Here is a 27,629-nt window from a genome sequence, read left to right on the forward strand (position 1 = left end):
GAGACTCTTGACCACATTATCACCGACTGCGCGATGCCTTGGACACCTTTCCTTATGGAGCCGACGTCATGCACCAGGCTTCCCACTGCGGCCGCCATCCTAGCAGTGTTGGCCTCAGTGCCACGCATTGTTGGCGACATCTCCTGTGCCAGTAGCCTTTGCAACTCCTCCAAGCGGCTATGGATCTGCGGCAATGACGGTGACATCTCCCTCTGACCGTCCTGGCCGCTCCCTATCATCTCCATCAGCTCCAGAGGCTGAGCATCAGGCTGGGACCCAGCTGGGTCCTGGGATCCAGCAGACCTCCGACTGCTGTCCCGCCTGGGGGTTCCTGCCTCCACCTGATGTACATCAGCAGCAGTGTGGTGCTCACCAGACTGTGCCCCAGAAGCTTATCCACTAACATGTCCCACCGAGGTGTGTGTCTCTGCGCTGGTGGAGGGTGGGGATTGCAGCTGTGCCGCAACTATAAAAGTTTCATCCTAGTAGCCCCCCTCCGAGGTGTTCTCCCTGGAGTCAGGAGAGGGGGCCGTCCGGGATGGGCCAGTGCCGTCGGCTGGAGGACCTGCGGGAGAATGGAGATGTGGTCAGTGGGAGGGATGGGTCAGTCAGTAAGGCAATAACAACTCACATTTGACAGGTTCTCCGAGTAGAGGCCAGTGATTCCTCACCTCTGCGGTGTCCGCCAGCCTCCGCGAGGGTCACCGACCTGTCATCGGCCACGCCAGTCACCTCCGGGCTCGCCCCTCGAAGGAGCTGAGGGTTCTTATGTCCGGCACCCCTCCACCAGTCTGGACCCTCTCACGCTGGTTATGGGAGAGCTTTTCCTGAGGAGACACAGAGAGGGCATCGTTAGCCACATGTGTGGTTCACAGTGGTAGGAGAGGGGGTATGAAGAAGAGGTTGGGAGGGGTGTTGAAGGATGAGGGGGGGGTGGAGGAAGGGTGGGGGTCGCATGAGAAGTCGGGGGATGGATACTCCCTTGGGGGTGAGGGGGGTGGGGGAAGTTGGTGTCTCCTCACTCGTGCTGCCTGGTGTAGGTCGTTGACCTTTTGGCACTGGAGGCCAGTCTTCCTGGTCACACTCCCCGAGCTGACAGCTGCCGCCGCCTCATCCCAGGTAGCACTGGCTGCCTTATGGCTGACTCGCCTGGACCCTCGGGGGAACAGGACATCCCTCCTGGCCTTCACACCATCCAGCAGCCTCCCCAGGTCAGTGTCCCTGAATCTTAGGGTTGGTCTCCAGGGTGCCATTATTGGGAGCTGGCTGGGGTGGCCTGAGCAAGTGCAGCTTAAGTGCTGCTCGATCTTGTTAGCTGGGGCGAGCGCGGTCCCGGCAAATCAGCTGGTGAGCCTTTCATTGCGACGAGAAGCCCGTGTGGCCTCGTTAAGTGGACCAATTAACGTTGAATTGCGTTGCCGGCCTCGCTGGGCCTCGTTTCAGGAAGCTCGCGGCAATTCCCACTCGCTGCCACATTTAGAAATGTTTCTGGAGAATCGCACCCACTGTCTTATGACTGGACTGCCACCCACCTGTGGAGGTAGTTGGTCCACTTCACAGTCTCACTCTTCCAAAACCAAATTCTTCTGTTACATTAGATTCATTCAGGAGAATGAGGATGAGCCCAACTTCCTCTTTCCACTCCAAACCCCTCCTCCAATAGCCCCTCCATTCTCATCTCTGAGCCTGAATGGGAGGAGATCACAGGCGATGTGGTGCACGCCTGGGCAACACACTGGCTGGGGAATTTCCTCGCAGCTGCTCCATTCTGTTGGCATTCCTTGTAGAGTGGAAGCCCCCTTTCCATGGGCAAATGCCAGTGTCTAAGCGGCTCCAGGGAAGGAATACTGTGGTTAAAAAAAAATAATCTGCAAAATGTGATTTTAAACCTTGTTTGCAGTCACGGTGACTTTAAAATATGCAGAATTCTGATCCACGCTGGATGCTACAATGTTGTATTTAAATTAGCTTTCAGTCTCACCTCCTCCTTGAATCCAGGTATTCCTCACTAGTCTGTGAAACTTGGTTTCTTTATAACACAACTTTATGTTTGTAGGTGAGAATCCTGCCTCTCCTGTACACAGTGCCTCAAAATTCTTGCAAGTCTTTGGACAAACATCTGTAAAAAGCTTTCAGTGTATTATTGATTAGTGTCAGGATTTTGATGGCTGAATTTATTATTCTGATGATAAATAAGCTGCCCTCTCTGCAAGAGAAGCACTTTACAGCCATTTAAGTATTTTTGAAGCGTTACTGTTGCAATGCAGAAAATGCTGCTGCTGGTTTGTATAAGTGAGACTCCACAAATAGCATTGCAGTAATGACCAGGTAGGTTAGCCAGGGCACCAAGCTGTACTCCCTGATTGCCTTTGAAATGGGGCCATGGGATCTTTTATGGCCACTTGAGGGGGCAGACAGGACCCCAGTTTAGTACCTCATCTGAAAGACCGAATCTTTGACAGGGAGGTGCTCCCTCAATAGTGCACTGATGGCTTTGTCAATTTGCTCAAGTCTCTGAAATAGGACTTTTTGACTCAGAGGTGAGAGTGCTATCATTGAACCACAGCCAACACCAAGCAATCCATAATCTGAATCAGGATGCTGGCCAATGTTCAGATATATGACCTTAGTTAGCACAATGGTGCAATACATTTGGATCTGGCATTTTCTGCCTCAGTGCAAGGAGCGAATAGAAAGAACTAAAAGCAGCCAGGGGTCCCGATACTGATTGTCAACCTTCTTGAAAATGTGCGAGTATACACATTGAATTTGGATATGGACAGCATCAGGCCTAACAGCAGTAGTTCCAGGTTGAGCAGCTTTCCAACATGATATAGTCTCATGTCTGAAGACTGGGCATTTATTTGGAATGTTGGATGCTATCATTCCCTCGAGACTCTATTCTAGAATGAATCAGGACTTTCACAAATTAAGGGACAATGAGGGAGAAATTAGATTGCGGGGAGGACAGATACAGGATTTGAGTACAGGAGCAAGAATGTCTTACTGCAGCTGTACAGGGCCTTGGTAAGGCCACACCTGGAGTATTCTGTGCAGTTTTGGCCTCCTTGCCTAAGAAAGGTTAAACTTGCCATTGAGGATGGAAAGGTTCACCAAACAAATTCTCGGGATGGCAGGATTGTCATATGAGGAGAGATTGGATTGTCTGGGCCAGTATTCACAGGAGTTTTGAAGAGCGATAGGGAATCTAATTGTATACAATTCTGACAGGGCTAGACCGATTGGATGCAGGGATGATAATTCCCCTGGCTGGGTGGTCTAGAACAAGGGGTCACAGTCTCAGGATATGGGGTAGGCCATTCAGGACTGAGATGAGGAGATATTTCTTCACTCAGAAGGTGGCGAACCTGTGGGATTCTCCACCACAGAAGGCTGTGGAGACCGAGTCACTGAATATACTCAAGAAGGAAGTAGATATATTTCTAGTCTCTAAAGGCATCAAGGGGTATGGGGAGAGCACAGAAGTATGGCATTGTGGTAGAGGTCAAGCATGGTCATATTGAATCGTGATAGCAGGATTGAGGGGCCCAACAACCTACTCCTGCTTTCTATGTTTCTATGTTTCTAACAACCTCTCACTCTTTTCCTTACCTCAAACAATAACCTCCCAATTGGTTTCTGATCAATGCAAATGTCCATATAAATAAATGTGTGCTGCAAAAAACAAAAACAATCTGTCAAAACATCAAACTAGTCCAATTATCCTTTTTTCAAGAAGCCAGCGAAGAATCGGGCACAGAGCAAAACAGCCTGCTAGAAAACCTGAAGAGTTGCAGAAGAAACTATCAACAACACGGAGGGTCAATCTAAAAGCTGAGTCAAATTGGGAGCTGCCAGATCAGGACGCCTGCAGTTCAGGTTTTGCTGAAAACCGGAATAGGAAGGCTATTTCTTTGAAGTAATTGTAGCAGCAAAACAAACAAATATGGGCAGCTAGGAATCAGGGCAACACATTACGGACAGAACCGTGGAACGCAGTTCTGAGGTAAAGGATCGTCGACTAATGCAGGGAATTGTTTTTCGACAAGAAAGAAACTTTCAAGCCACGGAATTTGGAACCCGCAGAAAATTCAAATCCCAGAACTCTTAAAAACAAAAGGGGTTGAAAGGGTGAAGGAGATGGGGGCAGCACCTGCCTGGGAGCCATGTTAATGATCCTGGTACAAAGGGTTATACCCTCATCATTCAGATGGTGATTGACCCAATGCAAGTATGCACCAGCTTCAGCTATTATTCCAGGACCTGGCAGGGAGCTTAGATTTTCTGCTGAAGTCAGGGCATGCTGGGAGCAGATGTTATGACTTTCCTCTTGCCTCTCTGCCTCGATGTTTAAGTGACTCCAATCGCTCATATTGTGTCGAGTTAGTCTTTGTTTTGCATTTATTCTGACGGTATACATATTTTTAAAATTTCTTTGGCCACCAGTAGATGGTCAGTGGAGCTTTGCAGCTCCAGCATGTTTCTGAAGCTCTTTCTGAGGGCAGACCTCCTCAGTAGGGTTGAGGTGTTGTTGAGAGCGTGCCAAAATTACGCAATTGCTACGGATGGCCGAAAATTGGCCTTGGTCAGGGATATACCATTCTGTCTGCCAGAGATCCCACCATCCAAAAGATATCCTAGAATTCCACAAGATCAGGAACACCCTTGGTATTGGCAAAATTATAAAGGACATGGGATGTAGGGTTGGTTGGATTTTTACTGTATTTCATAAAACGGTTCGCTACATTGTTCAAAGATTGCATTTAAGTCAGTGATCCAACTGTAAGAAGATGAAGAACCTTTATGTTCTACAAAGCAAAGATCCATCAGTTTCACCAAATCTCATAATGAATGGTAGGTGCATTCGATGATCTTCAGAGATCTACAAGAAATGAACTTTAACTTTGTGATGGGCTGACAAGCTTCTGCTAAATAGAAAATTAACCAATGTTAATTAATAAATGTACACATATTAAAGGCCTGTTTTACATGTGCTAATAATATTATTTACTTAAAAGATTATTCCGATGACAATGGTGGGGGACACGGAGCCCAAATTGGAAGAAAGCAACTTAAAAAACTGGAGCAAAAAACCAATCAAGGGCTCAAACCTCAGATAGCACCACTTGGGAATAGAGGGATATGGACCCTGGAAGTGTAGAAGGTTTTAGGTTAGACGGGCAGCATGGTCGGCGCAGGCTTGGAGGGCCGAAGGGCCTGTTCCTGTGCTGTACTTTTCTTTGTTCTTTGTTCTTTACAGCACCATTGTGTGGTTTAGAACATTGCGAGAATATTTCCAGTCTTCATCCATGAAAGCATCATATATTTTAAACACTTTGTTTGCATTTATTTTGACTCCAGCCTATTCAATGTGTGGATTAGGTTATCACTGAGTATGAGTGACTGGGAAGTTTAGCTTTACACTGTAAGGAAATACTGATACTTACCCCAATGCCCTTCAGGTACTTAGAATAAGAATCTTCAGCGATTGCCTCATACAGTGCTTTAGGTCTGAAATCTGTGTAGTCAAACTCATCTTCTGCCCATTTCAGGAAATCCTTCTCATCACCAAGAAGCTGGCCATTGACAAAGCACATGACACTGGAGGAGAAGCCCCACACATTACCTTTCATTGTCTGTGAAAACAGAATAGCGAGTGTCTTCAATATGTAAGGGGGGTACCATCTTCATGAACAGTTTTTGGTAAACTTTTAATTTGTTTACAGATACACAATGATGCAGTACTTGTAACTGCACTAAGGTGCTTTTCTCTTTTTCCTTTGAGCATCAAGTCATTTAAATTAAGCAAGTTAACATCCATGTAGAGCACAGATTCAAGTAGCAGGGAAGGAGACCTTTCAGCCTGTCGCAGTCCCAATTTAGCTGGATATCAACAATAAACAGTCAGTTATTTTTTATGCACATTCGCTCTCATAATAATAATAATAATTATAATCTTTATTGTCACAAGTAGACTTACATTAACACTGCAATGAAGTTATTGTGGAAAATCCCCTAGTAGCCGCACTGCAGTGCATGTTCGGGTATACTGAGGGAGAATTCAGAATGTCCAATTCACCTAACAGCACGTCTTTCGGGACTTGTGGGAGGAAACCGGAGCACCCGGAGGAAACCCACGCAGACATGGGGAGAACGTTCAGCTTCCGCACAGACAGTGACCCAAGCCGGGAATCGAACCTGGGACCCTGGTGCTGTGAAGCAACAGTGCTAACCACTGTGCTACCATGCCGCCCATGCCCTGCCCTTGCACAACCACGATAAGCTTCCCTTTGTCTTCATTTTTCACTCCACTAGCCTCCATATTCAACTGACCATCCTCTGCCATTTTTGCTATCTCCAGCACGATGCCATCACTAAAAATATCTTCCATTTCCAATATTCCGAAGGAACCGTTCCCTCCGCTACACCCTTGTCCACCACCTCCCTTCCTAAGTCACATCTCCATGTAAACACAGGAGAGGCAACACCTGCCCTTTTAACACTACCCTTCTCAGCATCCAAATCCTAAGCATTCCGTCCATGTGAAACGGTGATTTTTCTCCTGCTTCTTTCAAATTAGCCTACTGTATTCGCTGCTCACATTATGGTCTCCTCGGCATTGGGGAGACCAAAAATAGACCCGAAGATCACTTTCACCTCCTTTCAGTCCTCAAAACTGATCCCGAGCTCCCAGCCATCTACCCTTATTATTATCCACCTTTCTCCCAATCTGATATTTCTGTCCCTGGTTGCCCCAGTGTTCTGAAGAAACCCAAGGCAAACTTAAGGAACAGCACCTTATCTTTCAACTGGGCACTGAAACTGAGTTCAACAATTTTGGAGCACAACCTGATTTTGTTCCATGTTTCTTGCTAGTTTTGTTTTTATTTGCTCTTGTTTCTCTCTTGTTCCCTTCACTTTGCATTTGGATGGCAGCCATCTATCCGGCCATTCACATCTTCTCTAGACACATCTATTATTTCTTTACTTTTTCCATTTTTACTCCCTTTGGCCTTGCAATATAACCTTATATCAAGTAATCTCTCCTGCCCTCCACCCTAACACTGCTCTTTTCTTCTCTTTCTGTTCTCACCTTCCTCACTTACAAATCAAGATGACAGGACAATATGACCACCGATGCATGCGTACTGAACCCCACACGAGTGCACCACACCACACCGCTGCACCCAGCCTGGCAAAGCTACTCCAAAGCTCATTTTGCGCTGATATGGGTATTTGCGCTTGGTTAACGTGAATTAAGCAATATATACTAGAGCCAACACTTTCAATGATTGATCACTCGAATTAAGTGACTTTGATTTAAGATGCAGCAGTTGTAACAATGGGTAATGCTTGGTTTACGATCCGTAATCTGTTTATCCAACAGTGACTTTTCCTCTTAGCTTAGCTTAGGATCACCTCTTAGATTAATCAGCCTTGGATTTCTTTCTGAAGGCTACAGAGTGATACATGTTGTGGAATGGGGGTGAGGGCAAGTGGGAATTACCCCAAGTCTCATTCTTGTACCACTACATCATTGAGGTGATATTATTAATAACGTGACAGTTTACTTTTTCTCCCTGTCTCCTGGCGATGCTAAGTTCTAAAGCGGTATCATCATATCAAGTATCTGACTAATAAAATTGAGGATTTGGCATTTTATGAGGAGAAATTGTGCCCTTTAATTTATAAATGTGTGGTTGCAATAAAATAACAGGACATGTTGGGAGTTGTTGGTGCATTAAAATCATTTCTCCATCAGTATTCACTAAACAGACACTGTCTGTTGCCTATTTTGTCACTTGCAATGATGTAACGGAGTTAAACACTTGAAATACACATGCAGGCCAATCAACTCAGCTCCAGGACATCACTGCAGGAGTTCCTCAGGGTAGTGTCCTAGGCCCAACCATCTCCAGCTGCTTCATCAATGACTTCCCTTCCATCATAAGGCCAGAAGTGGAGATGATTGCGGATGACTGCACAATGTTCATCACCATTCGCGACTCCTCAGATGATGAAGCAATCTATGTCCAAATGCAACAAGACCTGGACAATATCCAGGCTTGGGCTGACAAGGACCACACAAGTGTCAGGCAATGACCATCTCCTACAAGAGAGGATCTAACCATCGCCACTTGACATTCAATGGCATTACCATGTCCTGGGTGTGCTGAAAATATCAAACAGCCTGTTGAAAGTGAACAGCAGAACATTAAAGTGTCAACTTCTCCAATTAAATTGCCTTGTAGATGGTCGACACTTTAATGTTCTGCTGTTCACTTTCAACAGGTTGTTTGATATTCACAGGATGATTCAAAGATTGGTTTACATTCAAATTTGGAAAGATAGGTTGACAAATGTGCACTTTTTAAAAATGTCACGCCTGTTCCTTCTAATCAATTCACCTTCTGCAGTTTTGATTATGTGGGAGTGTGGTGATATTTGCCTAATAACCATAGCAGTATCAGACCATCCTCCAACAGGGCATCTGATTCTAACAACGTCATCTGTTGTGAGAGGTTTTGGTGGTTTTGCGTGCCTGTCAGAGTAACTTTAAAAAACATTTTTTTTATTCTCCTCCTTTTTCACATTTTCTCCCACATTTACACCCATCAACAATAAACAATAAACAGCAAGATATGTCAGTCCCCATAATAACAACGATCCCATCCGCCCACCGACCCCCAAACATCAGCCCACATGTTTACATAAACAAATGACAAAAAGGAATCAGGGATTACCCGTAGTCACCCTTAATATACACAGCCCCCCTCCCCCTACCCACCCCCCCAACTAATGTTCGATGTTATCCAGTTCTTGAAAGTGCATATTAAATAGTGCCCATGACTTGTAGAACCCCTCCGAGCTTCCCCTCAGTTCGAACTTAACCTTCTCAAGGGCCAAGTATTCCAACAGGTCCCCCTGCCACGCCAGGGCACTGGGTGGAGAGGCTGCTCTCCATCCCAGCAGGATCCGCCTTCGGGCGATCAACGAGGCGAAGGCTATGATATCTGCCTCCGCTCCCGTTTCCAACCCTGGCCTGTCAGAGTAACTTTGTTGTTTTTCACGTTGCTGTTGAATTCTTTTCAGCACACCCAGTTGATCTGGATCACCTACATGAATTTTCGGTAATGTTGTTCTAATTTCACGATTGTACAACATTTGAGCTGGAGATAAACTTGAATTCAACGGAGAGGCTCTGTATGATAGTAAAGTCAAGTAAAAATCCGATTGAGAATTTCTTGCTCTGCTCAACAATTGCTTCACAACCTTTCTCCACTCTTCCATTTGATTGAGGAAATGGGGACTTGAAGTATTGTGATTGAAGTTGTATGTTCACGAAAATTACGTCCACTCCTAGCTTGCAAAGCATGGACCATTATCTGACACAACAGTTGGCGGAATGCCATGTCTCACAAATGTTTCCTTACACGCTTTGATCACAGCTGTAGAGGAGAGATCAGGTAGTCTCATTACTTCCGGAAAGTTGGAATAATAATCAATGACAAGAACATAGTCTTTTCCACTTGCATGGAACAAGTCAATGCCTACTTTCACCCATGGTGACGTAGCAATGTCATGGTGTTGGAGTGTTTCTTTGCATTGTGCTGGTTGATGCCTTTGACATGTCAAACACAACATTATCAATTCTGCAATGTCTTTGTTTATACTCGGCCAATACACAGCTTGCCTAGCTCTTCGTTTGCACTTCTCGATGCCAAGATGTCCTTCATGAAGCATTTCTGCCCTGAAATTTGATGGAATGACAATCCTGTAATTTCTTAATAATATACCATCTACCGTAAGTTCAGCTTGAATACTTTGATACTAAGGACAGTGTCCTTTTGGCCACCCATGCTGTAGATAATCGATAACTCTAAGCCAGGTTAAATCTTTTTTTGTTTCTTCACGTATCTGCTTCAGCTTTGCATCTGATGCAGGAAGTGTTTCTCTTCTCTATATAACTGCAGCTGAGCTTCTAGGTCATTGATGGATTCAAACAGTAGATTATCGGTATTTATAGATCTTGAAAGTGTATCTGCAATTACGAGATCTTTGCCAGGAGTATAGATTAAGGTAAAATCATACCTCAACTTATCATCATTCTCTGTAATCTTGGTGTCATATCATTGAGGCTTTTCTCTATGATATTTACTAGAGGTCGATGATCAGTCTCAACTATGAACTTAAGTAGACCATACACATAGTCATGAAACTTAGTGATGCCTGTTACTAGTCCTAAACATTCCTTTTCTATTTGCGAATACCTGCACTCTGGCACTCATCGCTCTAGATGCGTGTGCTATTGGAATCCAATTGGTCTGATCGTCTTGCTGAAGTAAAACTGCACCAATTCCATCTTGACTTGCATCTGTCGAGAATTTTGTGGGTTTAGTTGGATCGAAGAAATTTAAACTAGGAGCTTTGATTAATTGTTGTTTGAGGTGCAGCCATTCTGCATGAAGTGGAGTCCATTCAAACTCAGTATTTTTTCTGATCAAGTTTCTTGAAGATAAGTTGGAGATGAATTTCCTGAGGAAATTTACGAACCCAAGAAACCTAACTATAGCTTTCCTGTCTTTTGGTTGCTACATTCGTTGTATTGCTTCTATCTTTTCTTCATCCGGTCTGACACCTTTAGCTGAGATGGTATCACCAAACAATTTTAACGACGAGGTAGCAAATGTGCATTTAGAGTGGTTCAATTTTAAACCATATTGATATATTCGGTGAAATGCTTTCCTAAGATTTGCAATATGCTCTTCCTCAGTGGTTGACCATATAATGATGTCGTCCATACAGACTCGAAAACCATCTATTTTTTCGGTCATTTGCTCCATAATTCGGTGAAACAGAAGATGATCCCGAAGGGCATTCTATTGAAGCAGTACCTTCCAAAAGGCATGTTGAATGTACAGAGGAGCTTGCTGGAGTCTTCGAGCTGCATCTGCCAAAAACCTTGTGATGTCCAACTTTGTGAAAATTCGCGCATTCGACATTTCAGAAGTAATTTCTTCTCTTTTGAGAATAGGATAATGTTCCCTACGTATGTTTTTATTTAGATCTTTGGGATCCATGCAAATTCTAATATTTCCTGAAGGTTTTTTTACACAAACCAATGAGCTGACCCAATCAGTCGGTTGCATGGCTTTGGATATTATGCCTTGAGTTTGTAATCTCTGTAATTCCACTTTTAATCTCTCTCGTAGAGGTGCTGGAGCTCTTCTTGGCGGATGGATGATGGGTTTTGCATCCTTTTTTAGCAAAATCGTGTACTGATATGGCAAAGTGCCCATTCCATGAAATACTTCAGGGTATTCACTGAGTAACAGTTGAATGTCGTTTTCCAACTGTGATATTCTACCATGGCAGCCGAGGAATTTAAATTCAGTTAATTAAATAAATCTGCAATAAATAGATAGTATTCAACAATGGCAGCCATGGAATGACTGAATTGTTTTAAAAACTCATCTGGTTCACTAATGTGCTTGAGGGAAGGAAATCTGCCACCCTTACCTGGCCTGGCCTGGCCTACATGTGACTCCAGGCCCGCAGCAGTGTGATTAACTCTGAAACGTCCTCTGCCATGGCCTAGCAAGCCACCCAGTTCGATTCAGGAAGGTGGTTCACGAGCATCTTCTCAAGAGCAATTTGGGATGGGGAATAAATGCCAGCCGTACCATTGACACACAGAAATAATGTCCCCCTGCAGCCAGCCTCGCCACCCCCGGACCACCACCCCCCCCCCCCCCACCAGTGCCCCCAGCCCCCAACAAAGGCCCCCTGCCCGAAGAACGGCTCCCCCCGACTTTGGCGGCACTGGACTCATGGTCCATGAAAAAAAAATACCGTAAGTGATCCACGCCGTCGGGAACTCGGCCCATCGGGGGTGCAGCAGCGGGGGAGGGCCTCATATGTCCTGAGGGCGCCCCAGCGGCTTGCCGTTATTGAGGGGGCGGAGCAACGCAGATGCGGCAATGCCCCTCCGATTTCGGCGCAAACAGTGATTCTCCGGCCCATCACCGAACTCAATTTTGCCGCCGGCGACCGGAGAATCCCGTCCAACAGCATTTTGAGGGAGCGTGTCCCAGATTTCCACTTCCCTTTGTGTGAAGAAGTAACTCCTGATATTACACCTGAATAGCTTACCTTTAGTAAGGTCCCCATATTAAGGACTATTATTTCTTTTGTACCTTTTTAATTTTTTTAAATCACCTTAAGCACCTCAATTAGATCACCTCTCAATCTCCCATACTAGAGGAAATTCAAGGCTGGTCTGTGCACCCTGACAACTTGCAGTTTGAACAGGACAATGCTAAGTTTCATCATGACATCCTCTGACTAATTTTCTGCTGCTTTAATAAACATTGGGCTCAATTTAACTAATTGGGAACAAAGTCCCATGGTGAGCACATTTGGCCGTGTGTTTCCCGCTTGGGACGCCAAGAAACAAAAGGATTTAGGTGTGGCCACCAAAAAACTAGGCGTTGGATCTCGTGAGGTGTTGCGAGCTAGGTGGTACCCGGGAGCAGGGTATCCTGACTTTTATTGTCCACGCTGCGCCCCGTTGAACTGCTTTTCAGGTGGAGTGTAGCCATTAGATCTTGCACTAGGTTGAGGATGTGGACTAGGTTGGGGATGTTACCAATGATCTCACCATCCTTAAGCTTGGCTGAGAAGGTGCCATCAGTCAGAACAGAATTTCCACGTTTCCACATAGCATGTAGTGTTATGGGCGAGGCGTTTTCAGAACCCCAAAATGTATCATGAAGTTCAACCAACCTCCCCCTTTAATGTATTGGTTGCTTTTCCGAGCACACGGCTTGTTCCCTAGGTGTGGGATTACAATTATGGACACATGGGTTTTTAAACACAAAACAATGTTTATTCCATGAACTCAACTCAACATTTTAAATAAACATTGGATCTCTTAACACCCCTTACTTCAAAGATAACTCAGAAAATATTGCAACAGTAAATAATTCCTCAAAATGTTCCTTCAAACTTCCAAGAGACTTAACACCTTTAAACAGAATCACATCAGGTTAAAGGCTTTACTATTATGAGTTTAAATTACCCAAATGATCCAGAGATAGTCTTTCATGGCAGACATCACAGCAAATCCAGCTCACTGCAAACATAGACACTCACAAGCTCTTTTCAAACTGCAAAACTAAAAATTGCAAAATGGCTGATCTAAAGCCCAGCTCCACCCACTCTCTGACATCACTGTTTTCTTAAAGGTACATTGCTTAAACATCCATCTCTTAAAGGTACTCTCACATGACAGTAGTGACTCCTGCTGGAAAGTCAATTATTTTATATACCAACTCATAAGATTCTTTGTAAAACCAATGAGTGGTCTAGGATGCGCCCACGCAGCAACTCTTATATTGATCACACCAAATTTTAGCAAGACTGGGAGAAGACGTCTAATTTGAATAGGACTGGCGAGCAACAGCACCATTTAACTAGCATGGGGTGTTTGCCCGGTAAAGACCCATGGATTGCGATGGTGCAGTGGTTCTCTCCCTCAGGAAATAACCATCAAGTACCTAAGAACTTACTTTGTGAGAGGATCACATTTTAAAATGATATATAAAAAGCCTCGCCTAGTTTTTGGTGCCACACCCAAATCCTGCCCCGCATTCTTCAGTGTGACCACTTGGGTTCTTTGGCCGTATGACATCCTAGGTCTCATATCAGATATACAACGCCTGACAGTATTCGTTAGCTCTGGAATTTCTGCCTTTGGATGACACAACCATAGAAAAAATTCCACTCTTTACAAGCTCCATGGAAATCCTGGAATAATGGGTGAACAAAGAACAAAGAAAAGTACAGCACAGGAACAGGCTCTTCGGCCCTTCAAGCCTGCGCCGACCATGCTGTCCATCCAAACTAAAATCTTCTACACTTCCTGGGTCCGTATCCCTCTATCCCCATCCTATTCATGTATTTTTCAAGATGCCCCTTAAACGTCACGATCGTCCCTGCTTCCACCGCCTCCTCCGGTAGCGAGTTCCAGGTACCCACTACCCTCTGTGTAAAAAACTTGCCTCGTACATCTCCTCTAAACCTTGCCCCTCACACCTTAACCCTATGCCCCCTAGTAATTGACCCCTTCATTCTGTGGAGTCTCTGACCATCCATTCAGTCTATGCCCCTCATAATTTTGTAGACCTCTATCAGGTCGCCCCTCAACCTCCGTCGTTCCAGTGAGAACAAACCGAGTTTATTTAACCTCTCCTCATAGCTTATGCCCTCCATACCAGGCAACATCCTGGTAAATCTCCTCTGCAACCTCTCTAAAGCCTCCACATCCTTCTGGTAGTGTGGCGACCAGAATTGAACACTATACTCCAATTGTGGCCTAACTAAGGTTCTATACAGCTGCAACATGACTTGCCAATTCTGATACTCAATGCCCCGGCCAATGAAGGCAAGCTTGCCGTATGCCTTCTTGACTACCTCCTCCACCTGTGTTGCCCCTTTCAGAGTCCTGTGGACCTGTACTCCTAGATCTCTCTGACTTTCAATACTCTTGAGGGTTCTACCATTCACTGTATATTCCCTACCTGCATTAGACCTTCCAAAATGCATTACCTCACATTTGTCCGGATTAAACTTCATCTGCCATCTCTCCGCCCAAGTCTCCAGACAATCTCAATCCTGCTGTATCCTCTGACAGTCCTCATCGCTATCTGCAATTCCACTAAATTCCACCACCTCAGGGTGGATCTAGGTTATCTGGATCCTGGTTCAATTTCCAGGCCTTCGGCCAAGTCATGGCAGGAATTGACTGGTGGGCCATATATTTTGGGTACATTGATTTGGTTGTAGTCTGCAAGGTAAGTCCATTGTTGGGATGGTTTAAGGCAGCACCACTGATAACCAAATGGTATTCCTGCTGCTGAAGCAAATTCTTCAAACAAATCCATTGTATCTGAAGTATTGCCCTTCTAAAGCTAACCGGGGCAGCACGGTGGCGCAGAGGGTTAACCCTGCAGCCTCATGGCGCCGAGGTCCCAGGTTCGATCCCGGCTCTGGGTCACTGTCCGTGTGGAGTTTGCACATTCTCCCCGTGGTTGCGTGGGTTTCGCCCCCACAACCCAAAGATGTGCAGGCTAGGTGGATTGCCCCCTAATTGGAAAAAAATAATTGGGTACTCTAAATTTATTTTTTAAAATTTAAAGCTAAGCGATCCCACAACCAACGTATCAGATCTAAGCTCTGCAGTCCAGCCACATCCAGCCATGAATGGTGGTGGCCAATTGAACAACTCACTAAAGGAGGAGAGAGGAGGAGTCTCCACAAATATTCCCATCCTCAATGATGGAGGAGCCCAACACATCAGTGCACAAGTTAAGGCTCAAACATTTGCAACAATCTTCAGCCAGAAATGCTAAGTATATGATCCAACTTGGCCTCCTCAAAGATCTCCAACATCATAGAATCCAGTTTTCAGCCAATCTCATTCCCTCCATGTGATATCAAGGAATGGCTAAAGGCCATCCTACAAAGGTTATTGGCCCTGACAACATTTTGGCAATAGTACTGAAGACTTATGCTCCAAACCAGCTAAGCTTTAGCCAAGCTGTTTCAGTACAGCTACAACACTGGCACCAATCCAGCAAAGTGGAAAATTGCCCAGTTATGCCCTGTCCACAAAAATCAGGACAAATTCAACATAGCCGTTGACCAGAATCTGAACTGGGCTCACCATATAAATACTGTGGCTACAAAAGCAGGTCAGAGGCAGCTCCAGTAACACTCAAGAAGCTCAACATCATCCAGGACAAAGCAGCTCATCTGATTGGCCCACCATCCAACTCCTTCAACGCTCACTCCCTCCACAATGTAGTAGAGTACACCATCTACATGATGCACTGCAACAACTTACCAAGGCTTCTCTATAGCACCGTCCAAACCCATGACATCTACCATTAAGAAGGACAAGGGGGTAACAGATGCATGGGGACACACCCACCAGCAATTTGCCGTCCAAGCTACACCTGACTTGGAAATATATTCCTGTTCCCACACTGTCGCTGGGCCAAAATCTTGCAACTCCCTCCCTAACAGCATTGTGGGTGCACCTACACCTCATGGGCTGCTGTCTTTCAAGAAGGCAACTCACCACCACCTACTCAAGGGCAATTAGGGATTGGCAATAAATGCTGGACTTGCCAGTGACGCTCAACTACCATGAAAAAATAAAATAATTAACTTAGATTAAGAATGAAAAAGACGCAAATACCTTCTTTGCCTCATCCAAGTACACATGCCAGGCAAATTCCAGAAGCGGGCGTATTACTGGATCAGCCAATTGGGAAGGATATGTCTGCTTCAGCACCTGCATAAAAAGGAAGGATTTTTAAAACTTTATTTTTTCTTTCAGTCTTTCATCCCACAATGAGGAGAGCGAGAAATCCTTATTTCAATATTTCCATTGACCTAAACTCAAAAGCTTTTAGGGGGAAGAGTTTTAGATTTACACGGCCCCTTTGTGTGACCTTTGGGGTTGGATTCTTCACCCCGCCACGCCACCTTTCTGCCCCGACCCGCCGACGGGATTCTCCGTTACGCCGGCAGGTCAATGGGGTTTCCCATTGTGGGGCAGCCCCGCGCCGTCGAGAAACCGGAGAATCCCGCCGGCGGAGAATCCCGCTCCCTGTTTCTTGAGATCACCAGTGAACTCTGCCTGGCTCCAAGGTTAAGGTATTCTGAGCTCCCCCGCCAGAGGAAGTAGTTTCCTTCTGTTTGGTCTTTCAGTTCAAAATGTTGTCGATGGCTGAGCATTGCAGACTGGTACCTTCCAAGGTCCAAGGCTGTGTGCTGAGGGATGCATTAACACTTGGGGCAGCCACCGCAGAGGTGCAATGGGGAAGGGGCACCATAAGGCCTTTCAACCTTCGTACACCAGTGAACTGGAAACTGTGTAAAACCCCTTGGGTTGTATGTTTGACATTGTATTCCCAACAGCACCACTACAATTTGGGGGTCTACATACAACCCCCACTAAGGCTTTTTCCACCTCAGTGTTTCTCAGCTCGACCTATACAGATTCCACATTGTCAGAGTTAATGGGCGCGATTTAACGTTAAAAAAACGGTCCGTTTTGGACAGGCATAGTGGGGTCTTCCACGGCACCTGCAGGACCGAGAATGGCCCCACTATCAGACAAGACTGGCGTTTTTCTGGCCTTAGTTGGGAAAGCCCCGCCAAGGCCGCACTTACCTCATTTCCTGCACTGACGAACTGAACTGAGCTCGTCAGTGCAGAAAGAAATTGGGGTGCCATTTTTAAATACCACTGTCCAACCTACCTCTTAGGGGGTCTTCGCGCCCCCCTCACCCAACCGCGCAAGGGAAGGATACCCATGGGCCCAATCCGTGTCACTGGCAACCTGGCACCTGGGCACCTCACCCAGGGTGGCAGTGCCAACATGCCCGGGTTGCAGCAGGAGTCCCAGGGTACCACCCTGCCCAGAACCCGACCATCCAAGGGTCTCCGATGGCCTGGGAGACCTTCACAGATGCTGTTACGCCGAGTCCACATTTGTGTGGACCAATGCTAAACAGCGCTATTTCACCTCAGCCCTTACCATCAAACTATGACCCCTGTCTAATCCGAGCTCTGGGCTCTCCCATCATTGGGAACATTCTTCCTGAATCTGCCCTGTCTAATCCTGTTAGAATTTTGTAAGTTTCTATGAGGTCCCCTCTCACTCTACTAAACTCCAGTGAATATAATCCTAACTGATTTAGTCTCTCCTCATATGACAGTCCTGCCATCCCAGGAATCAGTCTGGTAAACCTTCGCTACACTCCCTCCATAGCAAGAACATCCTTCCTCAGATAAGGAGACCAAAACTGCACACAATACTCCTGGTGTTGATAATAAATAGCACCACCTTTACGGGGGAGTAATTCCAGTATTTCATACAGGTTAATCAAATTCAGCACATCCACACAGCTTCCGATCACCCAGCCTCGAATGGCCCGGCAGAAAGAGTGGTGCATATTTTTAAATCCACGATGAATAAGCAGCTAGATAGGCCTCGCATCTCAAGCTAGCCAATTTTCTTCTTTCATACACCACTCCCCACATTACATTGGTGTTCCCAAATTTGACGTGGGGAGGATGGAGGTGAGGCAAGCTACGCAAAAAACACCATGACTCCACCGAAGGTAACAGAACTTTCAGAGCAGTTGATCTCGTTTTCATCAGAAACTTGGGGATTGGCCCTCCATGGTATCTGGGAGAATCGTAGCCAGGTCTGGGCCTGTATATTATTTGGGAGATCTACAAGGGAGAGAGGTCTGAAAGCATGTAGACCACATAAGGAGAGAGGCTTCAGGCCCAACAGTAAAACAAGTGGATCCACTGGTTACGACTAATGTTTCTTCATCAGAGCCAGAAATTAGGGAATGGTTGTTTCAGAAGGGGACCCTCTTGTTACTTCAGCAGGAACTGGAGGGGTCTGAACCAACGCACCTTCTGAGATTTTTAGTCAACCATCTGCTGCTAATGACACCACAACCTCAATGGTGGAAGAACCTGTCAAAGAACTGAGGCATTCCACCAGACATTGGAAGTAGCCTGATAGATTGACCTTATGAAAGACTGTACCCTATCACCCCTTTTTGTTGTTCCGCCCTTATTTTAAATAGTTGTCTGTTTGTATCCTGTAATGTATATAGTATAGAGGGACTTGAGGGAGGGGGGATGGGGAAGAACAAAGAACAATGCAGCACAGGAACAGGCCCTTCAGCCCTCCAAGCCTGTACCGGTCATGGCTCTCAGCACTTCCTTATGCCGTATCCCTCTATATCCATTCTATCTATGTATTTGTCAAGATGCCATTTGAACACCGTTATTGAATCTGTTTCCACAACCTCCCCTGGCAGCGCGTTCCAGGCACTCACCACTCTCTGTGTAAAAAACTTGCCTCGCCCATCTCCTCTAAACTTTGTCCCATGGATTTTAAACCTATGCCCCCTGGTGATTGACCCCTCCACGTTGGGAAAGAGTGCCTGCCCATCCACTCTATCCATGCCCCTCATAATCTTGTAGACCTCTATCAGGTCACCCCTCAACCTCCACCTTTCTAATGAAAACAGTCCAAGTCTATTCAGCCTCTCCACATTTCTAACACCCTCCAGACCTGACAACATCCTGGTAAACCTCCTCTGCACCCTCTCCAAAGCCTCCACATCCTTCTAGTAGTGTGTCGACCAGAATTGTGCGCAATATTCCAAGTGCGGCCTTACCAAGGTTCTATACAACTCGTGCCCCGTTCAATGATGGCAAGCAATCCATATGCTTTCTTGACTACCTTGACAACTTGTGTTTCAAACACCTGTGGACCTGCGCGTCCAGATCTCTCTAACTTTCTATATTCCTAAGAGTTTTGCTATTTACGGTATATTTCCCCTCTATGTTAGACCTACCAAAATGCATTACCTCACATTTGTCAGGATTAAACTCCATTTGCCATTTCTCTGCCCAAATCTCCAACCTATCTCTGTCCTGCTGTATCCTCTGACAATCCTCAACACTATCTGCCACTGCACCAACCTTGGTGTCATCTCCAAACTTACTAATCAGACCGGCTACATTTTCCTCCAAATCGTTTATGTACACTACAAACAACAGATGCCCAAGAACAGATCCCTGTGGAACACCACTAATCAAAACCTTCCATTCAGAAAAACACCCTTCTACAGCTACCCTCTGCCTTCTGTGACCGAGCCAGTACTGTATCCATCTTGCCACCTCACTTCTGATCCCGTATGACTTCACCTTTGTACCAGTCTGCCATGAGGCACCTTGTGAAAGGCTTTACTGAAGTCCATGTAAACAACATCCACCACCCTCCACTCATCAATCATCTTTGTCATCTCTTCAAAAAACTCGATCAAGTTAGTGAGGCACGACCTTAATATCTTTTAAAAGATCCAATACCTCCTCCTTTTTGATGTTAACATGATCCAGACTGTCCACACACCCTACCCAAGAATCATCTTCCACAAATTCCCTTTCTTTGGTGAACACTGAAGCAAGGTATTCATTTGGCACCTCGCCCATTTCCTCTGGCTCAACACATTGATTCCCCCCACTGTCCTTAAATGGTCCAATCCTTTCCCTCTTGCAATTTTTTTGAAAAATAATTTTATTGAGGCATTTATATATTTACACATCAAACACAACCATAAAACAAAACAAGCCAACAGGGCTGCAAATAATCAAACCAACTCAATACCTAACACCCCCCCCCCCCCCCATCCCACCTCCCACTCCCCTACCTCCTATTTTATACCCCCTCCCCCCTACCGGACTGCTGACATCTTAACTGTTCTAAAGAAGTCGATGAACGGCTGCCTTCTCTGGGCAAACCCCTCCACAGACCCTCTCAAGGCAAACTTTATCTTCTCCAACCTAATAATAATTATTATTATATTATTATTAAGGAACTCTGCCTGGCCACTCACCCACACCCTAGTTTCGGTGGCACCCTCTTGCTTTTTACATATAACAAAGAACAAAGAACAAAGAAATGTACAGCACAGGAACAGGCCCTTCGGCCCTCCAAGCCCGTGCCGCCCGACTAAACTACAATCTTCTACACTTCCTGGGTCTGTATCCTTCTATTCCCATCCTATTCATATATTTGTCAAGATGCCCCTTAAATGTCCCTATCGTCCCTGCTTCCACTACCTCCTCCGGTAGCGAGTTCCAGGCACCCACTACCCTCTGCGTAAAAAACTTGCCTCGTACATCTACTCTAAACCTTGCCCCTCTCACCTTAAACCTATGCCCCCTAGTAATTGACCCCTCTACCCTGGGGAAAAGCCTCTGACTATCCACTCTGTCTATGCCCCTCATAATTTTGTATACCTCTATCAGGTCTCCCCTCAACCTCCTTCGTTCCAGTGAGAACAAACCGAGTTTCTTCAATTGCTCCTCATAGCTAATGCCCTCCATACCAGGCAACATTCTGGTAAATCTCTTCTGCACCCTCTCTAAAGCCTCCACATCCTTCTGGTAGTGTGGCGACCAGAATTGAACACTATACTCCAAGTGTGGCCTAACTAAGGTTCTATACAGCTGCAACATGACTTGCCAATTCTTATACTCAATGCCCCGGCCAATGAAGGCAAGCATGCCGTATGCCTTCTTGACTACCTTCTCCACCTGTGTTGCCCCTTTCAATGACCTGTGGACCTGTACTCCTAGATATGAATAAAACGTTTTGGGATTCACCTTTATCCTACTTGCCAAGGACTTTTCATGACCCCTCCTAGCCCTCCTAATTTCTCACTTAAGTACCTTCCTACTTTCTTTATACTCCTCAAGGGTTTTAACTGTACCCATCCTTTTTCTTTTTGACAAGGTTCACAATATCCCTCATTATCCAAGGCTCCCTAAACTTCCCATACTTATGCTTTGTTCTCCCAGGAACGTGACTTTCCTCAATCCTAATCAACTGTCACTTGAAAGACTCCCACATGTTCGATGTTGATTTACCCTTCAACAGCCGCACCCAATATAAAGAATGTGGTAGCGTGGCCTCTTTAAGGGGCGACCACTCCTGGGCCCGAGAGATTGAGCAGTTTAGACCAACACTCGCTGAAGTTTAGAAGAATGAGAGATCTAATTGAGGTATATAAGATGCTAAAGAGGATAAACAGGGGAGAAATAAAGTGGACATTTTCCCTTTGCTGGACATTCTTGAATTTAGTTTTAGGCTAAAGGTTGGTCGATTTAAAACCGAAATGAGAAGGAATTACTTCTCACAAAGAGTTGGGAATCTCTGGAAATCCCCACCCTAAAGTACAGTGGACACCTGGAACACTAAACAAATTTAAGGGGGAGATAGAAAGGTTTTTAATTAGTAATGGGGTGAAGGCTTATGGGGAGCGAGAAGGAAAGCGGAGATGAGGCCGAGATGAGATCAGCTATGATCATATTGAATGGTAGAGCACGCCCCAGGGCCTGAACTGCCTACTCCTGATCCTGGTTTCTTAGGTTCTTATTAAAGCTCAATTCAAATCAAACAAACCAGCGAAAAAAGACAAAAAAACAGTGAAAGTCTCTTAAATCACCTTTGTGGTTAGTACCACAGTATGAAATCTTGAATCTTTGAGGAGCCCCACCACCTCGATGTAAAAGTGTTGGTCCATGCTGGGTTATTGCCGCTGACCAAATATGCAGCTTTCTGGAAGGTGAACAAAAATCAGTAAGGGGGAACTTTGCGTGAAGGTTCCAAACGGACAATTAAAGAGGTGACATTTCAGAGAGGTGGCCGCGTGCTAGGGAGGATGCAGCACAAATGTAGCACACCACCACAAACCATTCACAATTAATCGTTTGTGATGTCAGAGCAAATACACTTGAATCAGAGGCTTGATTCATTACCAATTTCCACCCTCAAAACATTGGGTGCAAGAAGAGAGGATGCTGGAAAAACTCAACTGGTTGGACAGCAACCCTCCCGATGCTGCCAGACCTGCTGAGTACTTCCAGCATCCGCTGTCCTCGGCTCAGAGACCAGTATCCGCAGTATTTTGCTGAAAACATTGGATACCCAGGCTAATGACACCAAACGTTTTAGTAATTCTGGCAGGAGTTTGGAAACACAACTTTAAGAACAAGGTAACAGAGTACAGGGATGTGAAAATGTACAGTGTTAGAATCTGGCTAGTCATAATGATTAGGGGGGCACGGTGGCACAGTGGTTAGTTAGCACTTCTGCCTCACAGCGGCAGGGACCTAGGTTCAATTCCGGCCTCAGGTGACTGTGCGGGGATTGCACTTTCACCCTGTGTCTGGGTTTCCTCCGGATGCTCTGGTTTCCATCCACTGTTCAAAGGTGCAGGTTAGGTGGATTGGCCTTGCGAAGTTGCCTCTTAGTGACCAAAGATATGTAGGTTAGGTGGGGTTGCGGGGATAGAGCGGGGGAGTGGGCCTAGGCAGGGTGCTCTTTCAAGGTTCGGTGCAGCCTTGATGGGCCGAATGGCCTCCTTCTGCACTGTAGGGATTGTATGACCCAGAAATGTTTTTTATTTGTAAGGCCTTCTTTTCCCCTGTACGAAGTCTTACAACACCAGGTTAAAGTCCAACAGGTTTGTTTCGATGTCACTAGCTTTCGGAGCGCTGCTCCTTCCTCAGGTGAATGAAGAGGTCTGTTCCAGAAACACATATATAGACAAATTCAAAGATGCCAAACAATGCTTGGAATGCGACCTTAGCAGGTGATTAAATCTTTACAGATCCAGAGATGGGGTAACCCCAGGTTAAAGAGGTGTGAATTGTACCAAGCCAGGACAGTTGGTAGGATTTCGCAGGCCAGATGGTGGGGGATGAATGTAATGCGACATGAATCCCAGGTCCCGGTTGAGGCCGCACTCATGTGTGCGGAACTTGGCTATAAGTTTCTGCTCGGCGATTCTGCGTTGTCGCGGGTCCTGAAGGCCGCCTTGGAGAACGCTTACCCGGAGATCAGAGGCTGAATGCCCTTGACTGCTGAAGTGTTCCCCGACTGGAAGGGAACATTCCTGCCTGGTGATTGTTGCGCGATGTCCGTTCATTCGTTGTCGCAGCGTCTGCATGGTCTCGCCAATGTACCACGCTTCAGGACATCCTTTCCTGCAGCGTATGAGGTAGACAACGTTGGCCGAGTCGCACCAGTATGTACCGCGTACCTGGTGGGTGGTGTTCTCACGTGTAATAGTGGTATCCATGTCGATGATCTGGCACGTCTTGCAGAGATTGCCATGACAGGGTTGTGTGGTGTCGTGGTCGCTGTTCTGAAGACTGGGTAGTTTGCTGCAAACAATGGTTCGTTTGAGGTTGCGCGGTTGTTTGAAGGCAAGTAGTGGGGGTGTGGGGATGACCTTGGCAAGATGTTCATCGTCATCAATGACGTGTTGAAGGCTGTGAAGAAGATGACGTAGTTTCTCCGCTCCGGGGAAGTACTGGACGACGAAGGGTATTCTGTCGGTTGTGTCCCATGTTTGTCTTCTGAGGAGGTCGGTCCGGTTTTTCGCTGTGGGGCGTTGGAACTGTCGATCGATGAGTCGAGTGCCATATCCCATTCGTACGACGTTGTCTACCTCATACGCTGCAGGAAAGGATGTCCTGAAGCGTGGTACATTGGCGAGACCATGCAGACGCTGCGACAACGAATGAACGGACATCGCGCAACAATCACCAGGCAGGAATGTTCCCTTCCAGTCGGGGAACACTTCAGCAGTCAAGGGCATTCAGCCTCTGATCTCCGGGTAAGCGTTCTCCAAGGCGGCCTTCAGGACCCGCGACAACGCAGAATCGCCGAGCAGAAACTTATAGCCAAGTTCCGCACACATGAGTGCGGCCTCAACCGGGACCTGGGATTCATGTCGCATTACATTCATCCCCCACCATCTGGCCTGCGAAATCCTACCAACTGTCCTGGCTTGGTACAATTCACACCTCTTTAACCTGGGGTTACCCCATCTCTGGATCTGTAAAGATTTAATCACCTGCTAATGCTCGCATTCCAAGCATTGTTTGGCATCTTTGAATTTGTCTATATATGTGTTTCTGGAACAGACCTCTTCATTCACCTGAGGAAGGAGCAGCGCTCCGAAAGCAAGTGACATCGAAACAAACCTGTTGGACTTTAACCTGGTGTTGTAAGACTTCGTACTGTGCTCACCCCAGTCCAACGCCGGCATCTCCACATCATTCTTTTCCCCTATAATACTATTTGATGAAGCACTTGTTATGCTATTTTATAATATGCCTAAACTACTGATTAGCAGAATGCTGTATTATGTTCACATGACATGATAAATTGAAGATCTTAGAAGGCATATTGTTGATCTCACAATTAAGCCATTTTTAAAATTCTGACTGCTGAGCTCAACGCGAGTCTTGACAATTTACATGGGGAGGGGGGACTGAATATTGAAGCACGAATATATTCTTGCTCATAATCTCAAACGACACTGCTGACCAAGGAGTAGATGTCAACAACAAAAAGGACTCGAGTTATAGAATCATAGAATTTACAGTGCAGAAGGAGGCCATTCAGCCCATCAGGTCTGCACCAGCCCTTGGAAAGAGCACCCTACTTAAGCCCATGCCTCCACCCTATTCCCGTAACCCAGTAACTCCACCTAACCTTTTGGATACTGAGGGCAATTTATCATGGCCAATCCACCTAACCTGCACATATTTGGACTGTGGGAGGAAACCTGAGCACCCGGAGGAAACCCATGCAGACACGGGTGAGAAAGTGCAACTCCACACCCGAGGCCGGAATTGAACCCGGGACCCTGGCGCTGTGAAGCAACAGTGGGAGTTGCAAAAACAAAGCGTGGAGGTCGGGATAGCAAAGGCAGGGCTGAAGCCCAGGAGTGAGAACTACGGTGGGAGGGGCCAGGGTAATAATTGAGTTCAAGCACAAAGGAGGTTTGCTGGAACAGAAACATTAAAAAATAGCAAGATATCAAGATAAATACGAGTTGACTGGGGAAGAATTGACTGCCACAGTTCCAAAAGAGAGTAGCCAGAATAGATGGTGAGCTAATAATCTGACAATCTCCAGTTTAGTTTTAATGTCATCAGTTCATCTCCATCCTGAATACAGCCCAATATGGAAGATCTCAATAATGCCTTTGGTGCCTGCAGGTTTGACTGTCATGATGCTCTGCTGGCCACCTTCCTATTCTCCATAAACTTCAGCACAACCAAAGCTCTGCTGTCAGTAAAATAAAAGCAACATATTGCGGATGCTGGAGATCTGAAATAAAAACAGCAAGAGATGGAAATACTCAGCAGGTCCAGCAGCATCTATGGAGGCAGAAACAGAGTTTGTTTCAAGTCGAACATGACTCTTCAGAACAACCAGGACTGTTCTGAAGAGTTATGTTCAACTTGGAACATTCAGCCTGTATCTCTCTGTCAGATCTGCTGAGTATTTCAGAATTTCCTGCTCTTACTTCTGCTGTCAATATTGTATCCCACACCAAGTCCTCCCCACCCATTACTCATGTACAGTAAGTCTTACAACACCAGATTAAAGTCCAACAGGTTTGTTTAGACTCACTAGCTTTCAGAGCGCAGCTCATTCATCAGGTGAATGAAGAGGTCTTCATTCACCTCATTCACCTGAGGAAGGAGCAGCGCTCCGAAAGCTAGTGATTCGAAACAAACCTGTTGGACTTTAACCTGGTGTTGTAAGACTTCTTACTGTGTTCACCCCAGTTCAACGCCAGCATCGCCACATCATTACCCATGTAGTTTAACAGACTCTCAGCCCCAATGCCCGAAATTTAAAATTTGCATTGTTTTAATCTCTTTGTGGTCTCACTCCATGTCAGTAATCCTCTCCAGACTGATAATCCTCAGAACTCTGTGTTATGGTGAGCGGGCGGGTAAGTGGAGCTGAGTCCACAAAAGATCAGCCATGATCTCATTGAATGGTGGAGCAGGCTCGAGGGGCCAGATTATCATAGAATTTACAGTGCTGAAGGGGGCCATTCGGCCCATCGAGTCTGCACCGGCTCTTGGAAAGAGCACCCTACCCAAGGTCAACACCTCCACCCTATCCCCATAACCCAGTGACCCCACCCAACATTAAGGGCAATTGTGGTACTAAGGGCAATTTATCATGGCCAATCCACCTAACCTGCACATCTTTGGACTGTGGGAGGAAACCGGAGCACCCGGAGGAATCCCACGCACACACGGAGAGGATGTGCAGACTCCGCACAGACAGTGACCCAAGCTGGAATCGAACCTGGGACCCTGGAGCTGTGAAGCAATTGTGCTAACCACAATGCTACCGTGCTGCCCCTCTTGCTCCTAGTTCTTATGTTTACATCATAGTTAACACTATCATTGTCACCTCTCCTTCACTCCATTATTCCTTGCGCAAGTTGCACTTGGGACATATTTGGGGTCAAAATGGGGTTGACAATATTTTTAATAATTTAGCAGTCTCCAAAGATGTCATTATGTGGTAATGCACAAATATTAGCTTTGTTTTTGTTGAAGACTATTTATCAAGTATTGTCAGTTCCTTTTCTCTTGATGTTCCTGCATTTCAGAAATGAAGCAAACATTTCATAAGTAACCATTCTGTCAAAGGATAATTGTCCCCAATAGATGGAACTTTGCTTTTATTCTTAGCCAATTGCCCATTTCCGATTAAAAAGTTACATTGTGCCACACAAGTGCCAGGCAATGACCATTTCCTACAAGAGAGGATCTAACCACCGCCCCGTGACATTCAATGGCATTACCACCACTGAATCCCCACAATCAACATCCCGGGGGTCACCATTGATCAAAAACTGAACTTGACTCGCCACATTAATACTGTGGCTACAGGGCAGGTCAAAGGCTGGGACTCTTATAGCAATTAACTCACCTCCTGAACCCCCAAAGCCTGTCCACCATTTACAGGCACAAGACAGGAGTGTGATGGAATACTCTCCACTTGGGGACTCCATCAGGGGCTGTTTAGCACAGGGCTAAATCGCTGGCTTTGAAAGCAGACGAAGGCAGGCCAGCAGCACGGTTCAATTCCCGTAACAGCCTCCCCGAACAGGCGCCGGAATGTGGCGACT

General features: G+C 46.0%; 1 protein-coding gene across 7 annotated transcripts in view; it reads right to left on the minus strand.

Annotated features, from left to right (window-relative positions):
* ppil6 (peptidylprolyl isomerase (cyclophilin)-like 6) overlaps positions 1 to 27,629 on the minus strand; it is a 103,817-nt gene that overhangs the window by 63,612 nt on the left and 12,576 nt on the right. For 4 of the 7 annotated variants that reach the window (XM_072499987.1, XM_072499988.1, XM_072499982.1 and 1 more), the window contains 4 exons: positions 16,265 to 16,360; positions 5,448 to 5,636; positions 3,613 to 3,675; positions 1,982 to 2,129 (listed from right to left, as the gene is read on the minus strand). In XM_072499987.1, the coding sequence (XP_072356088.1) occupies positions 1,982 to 2,129; positions 3,613 to 3,675; positions 5,448 to 5,636; positions 16,265 to 16,360 (496 nt within the window). Of the gene's footprint in view, positions 1 to 1,981; positions 2,130 to 3,612; positions 3,676 to 5,447; positions 5,637 to 16,264; positions 16,361 to 22,115; positions 22,293 to 27,629 lie in introns of those variants that run through there. The other 3 variants (XM_072499983.1, XM_072499984.1, XM_072499985.1) reach the window with 2 other exon arrangements.

Source organism: Scyliorhinus torazame, chromosome 4 (assembly GCF_047496885.1).
Source record: "Scyliorhinus torazame isolate Kashiwa2021f chromosome 4, sScyTor2.1, whole genome shotgun sequence".
Lineage (NCBI taxonomy): Eukaryota > Metazoa > Chordata > Chondrichthyes > Carcharhiniformes > Scyliorhinidae > Scyliorhinus > Scyliorhinus torazame.